Here is a 4,270-nt window from a genome sequence, read left to right on the forward strand (position 1 = left end):
ATTTTACAGAAATAATAATATATCATTCTTTTTTGTGATATGTCCTTTAAAAATTAAGGATACGGTTGTCTTCAATGGTGTAATGTGGAAGTGAAATAATTGCTCTCTAAACCCAAGAGATTCCATTTGGTAGAGGTGGCTGTTTATTGCAATTAAGCTAAATGACCCTCATTGGTGTTTCACGACACAGTTCCAGCAACTTTCCAGAAAACACTAAGAAATAATTCAAAAGTCAGTCTGGAGGATTGGTTATAAAACCAGGATCTTGATCCTTTGGACTCTGGTGATGAGTTCCATTCATTAGAATGTGCTTGTCCAGCATGGCATGTTCTGCAAATCATTTTGATTTCAACCAATGAAATGACAGAGCTGATGTGTGTTATCTGGACATGTTCCTAGATTTTGTAGTAAATGGGAAATAGTTGCATAATACACAGTGGTGGGATTCTAGACAGTAAGTAATAAGTCTCCTCTAGAGGAAATGTTGAGGGTAGTGATCATACTGTGTTTGCTGATTGACATAAAGTGCCAAATAGATGCCACATCTTGCCTTAGAAGTGATCCTTCACATCTCCTTCATGAATGGTATAAACCAGGAAACCTTCTTATTGGTGGGATCACAGCTCAGACTATATATGTACTGGAGGAACATTCCTTTAAAGAGTATCCTTTACAGAAGTCATTTATGCCACCTGTGTAAGTAATTCTCTTCCTGTTTTTCTAAATTAGGCAGAGTAAATTGCAAGGTGTCGCACCAACTTATAACCAGTATTATTTCTAATCAAAGTTTCCAAAGCATAGCCAATGTTTCAGCCAGACCCTCTGTAGTAACAATGTGGGAAGACCATTATTATTGTGAGGAGTTACTGACATATTTTGATTTCTCCTTCATACTAAGAAAAGCCTCCAAGTTCAGCTAGTCTCCTTCTTTTCTCATCTTGCTAAAAGTGGAAGGAATTTTAACACAGCTTCAAAGCTTCTCTTGCTATGGAAGCTTCAGACTTATGATTCCCATCCTGGAGTCATGTACCACTGAATCAAGGTCAGATAGTGCAGTATCCTGCTGTAGCAGGGCAATGAAGTCTTATGCCAGATTTTGATAAAAACTGCTGATTATGTGGAGGAGAGTTTCTGCCTGATATCAGGTATCATGGAAACTGGCTACCCATGGGGTATTTCTATTATTGTTACTAAGTTGCTCCTGGCATTTTATAAGAGATTTGAGTGTTATCTTGCTTGGTACATTTTTAGTTATGCTTTTCAATCTGTTTTAGCTAATAAATAGTTACTATTGTTCTAGCTGATAAGTATTGTATTTAGCTTGTTATTAAGAATATTATTCATATTGTTATTATTGCTTCATTGAATATATTTTACTTGCATCAACCTCTCTAATTCACTTATCCCTCAATGATGTTTACAGAGTTGTTTTAAAATTGTATCAGCATTCCCTGAGTTTGGCATTTGCTGTGGAACAGATCAACTCAAACACAAGACTCTTATCTAATGTTACTCTGGGATTTTTCATCTCTGACAACTATTTTGATGCCCGGCTGACTTACCGTTCCACTTTGGAACTGCTCTTCCCATCCAATCAGTTGGTTGTCAACTACAGATGTGACACCAAGGAGAATCCCGTTGTGGCCATTATTGGAGGATTTGGTGCTGATATCTCATTCTTCATGTCACATGTCATAAGCCTTTATAAAATCCCACAGGTGAGATATGTAGGAAAACCCATCCATGTGGCAAAATTGAAGAGAACGGGGAACAATTCTTTTCCAAGTAGGGGTTAGATTATGTTTTAATGATGCAGAAAGAGCCTGGTAAAGTTTAGGAGTTGGATTTAAGCCCTATCTGATGCATCACATTGGAAATAGAGAACAGAAGTTGAGAACTTAAGCTGCTCATCTAGTTCTGAATTGGCTGTGACTGTGTCTATCAAACTCTCTCAGCCAAATCTACAGGGCTGCTTAGAGAGCTGCATATATCCTCTTGTGTGCCTGAAGGGAAGGCAGGATGTAAATTGAATTGAGAAAAATAAATCGCATTCCATTTATTTACCATTTAGTCGATAGCAATCATAATGGTGCAAGATTCAGATACAATTGGGAATGGAAGCTCATGCAAGAAAAGACCTTCTGTCTTTTCTCAGGTTAGTTGAGGCATACCAACCATAAGAACCAAGCATACATTGTATTTTAGCTTGCCTATGGCTCTTTTGCTCCAAAGAAGCATGGAACAAATATGGCTGCTTCCTTTTACCGCATGGCTCCCAATGAAAGCCTTCAGATTGTGGGGATTATCCATTTGCTGAAGCACTTTGGATGGACATGGATTGGCCTTATAATTCTGGATGATGACAGCGGAGACAATTTCCTCCAAGCCCTGGACCCACTTCTTTCTGAGAACAGGATCTGTTCTGCCTTTGTGGAGAGAATGCCCAAACAAGTATTTTTTTTTGTGTTTCAGAATATTGTAGTGTATAAGGTATATCGTTATTTGTTCCATACTGATATCAATACATTCATATTCTATGGGGACAGCATCACACTGATCCTTCTGCTAATGTTCTTTAAATATTACAACAGTTGGAAAGAAGTGGGAAAAATATGGATTTTGACAGCTCAAATGGATTTAATGTTAACAAGCTTTCATCGACCCTCAGATCTGCAATTGTTCAATGGAGCAATTTCTTTTGATATTCACTCCAATGAATTGCCAGGTTCCAGTGAATTCCTTGGGGCCATCAAACCATTCCAGACCCAACGAGATAGTTTGTTGAAAGAATTCTGGGAGCAAGCCTTTGATTGTTTGTTTTCAGAGAGCAATAAACAGGTGGAAAGTGGTGAAGCATGTACTGGGAGGGAAGATCTAAAAAAACTTCCTGCAAATTTATTTGAAATGACCGGCCACAGCTACAGTATCTACAATGCAGTGTATGCTGTAGCACATGCTGTTTATCGCATGAACTTACTTAGTTCTAAATACAAAAGAGTAATAGAGAGTAGAAGGGATGAACCTCAAGATCAAGACACTTGGAAGGTAATAATTTGTGAATTAGATCTTTATTTCCAGGAGCAGATTAATACCATGTAAAGATATACTGAATGCCTTACTCATTCTCAATTTAGTGAAGAGGTAATGGTGGAAACTGATTTATTCACTTCTATAAAGTGACTGATGTTGACTGTTGCTATGATTTTCTTCATTCAGGTAAGGCAGAGATTCACCGTGACAAAACAATTCCCATCATTCTTAATGGCTGAAGTCTTTGACACAAGTGTGGGTTTCAGTATCTGTTGAAGCCACACAGACTGGAATATCTTCAGCATGTGCTTAGTAGTTACCAATCTGATGTTGATCTTGCTAAGGCTGGGTGGGGTATGTTGCAGGATGGATTCTACATGGCAACCATATTAACCAACACTATTCCAGGAGACAGCTCAGAGGGACTGTTAAAGGGAGAGGTATGAAATAACATGGGTGCTTCATTTGAACCTTGTAAGGTATTACTTCGGAAAGCAGTTCTAAGAAGCAGTTAATCTAGAAACAATGTCAAGTTCAAAGCACGGTTTTGCTGTTGTGACAATTATTGCTTCTCAGCTTGCCAACAAACTAGGGGGGAGGGAAGGGAAATGGAATGCGGGCTCCAGAATTCAAGATGTCAGACCATAAGAACCAAGGACAGTTCACCAGGTGTCTGCCCAAACTCAGAGATACTTTCTCATAACAATATTCTAGCACTTAATTGGGCAATGTGACCTGAATAAAGAAGGGGGTGGGGAATTCTATACTTTTACTATATGAGTCGGGGGGGGGGGGTTTGCCAGACCTGGTTTTGAATTCTATACTTTTACTATATGAGTCGGGGGGTGTGTGTTGCCAGACCTGGTTTTGCTTGCAATCATGTCAAAATGATGTACTCAATAAGTTTTGCATTAAGAGATTGGATTGTTTTGGAGAGGTTTGCTTGGTTGGGTTCATCAGTTGGAACCTTGATAAACAATGGGTCCAGTGCTTCTCTAGAATCACAAGAGAAGGTTTCTGAGGTATTGGAAAAGGTGCCAAGAAGACTGACAAAATGTTGAGGGGCTTGGAGCATAAATCATATGTAGTCAAATGAAGTGAGTGCATTTAGGCTAAAGAAGAGAAAGCTAAGGGGAGCCATAAGGGACAATCTACCAGGAGTTGAAGGGCTGTCACTCAAAAATGATTGTGGGTTTATTCCCTATAACACCTCAAGTAGTTTTCTACTTCTATAAGTCCA

General features: G+C 38.9%; 1 protein-coding gene across 1 annotated transcript in view; it reads left to right on the plus strand.

The window, feature by feature from the left end:
• The first annotated feature begins 481 nt into the window (after nucleotides 1-481).
• The window catches only part of LOC107291227 (vomeronasal type-2 receptor 26-like), a 6,715-nt gene continuing 2,926 nt past the window's right edge, over nucleotides 482-4,270 (plus strand). The window contains exons 1-3 of the mRNA XM_015820197.1: nucleotides 482-696; nucleotides 1,424-1,718; nucleotides 2,206-3,045. Coding sequence (XP_015675683.1) covers nucleotides 482-696; nucleotides 1,424-1,718; nucleotides 2,206-3,045 — 1,350 coding nt within the window. The remainder of the gene's footprint in view (nucleotides 697-1,423; nucleotides 1,719-2,205; nucleotides 3,046-4,270) is intronic.

The sequence above is a fragment of the Protobothrops mucrosquamatus genome, unplaced genomic scaffold (genome assembly GCF_001527695.2).
Source record: "Protobothrops mucrosquamatus isolate PMUCROS unplaced genomic scaffold, P.Mucros_1.0 scaffold1085, whole genome shotgun sequence".
Lineage (NCBI taxonomy): Eukaryota > Metazoa > Chordata > Lepidosauria > Squamata > Viperidae > Protobothrops > Protobothrops mucrosquamatus.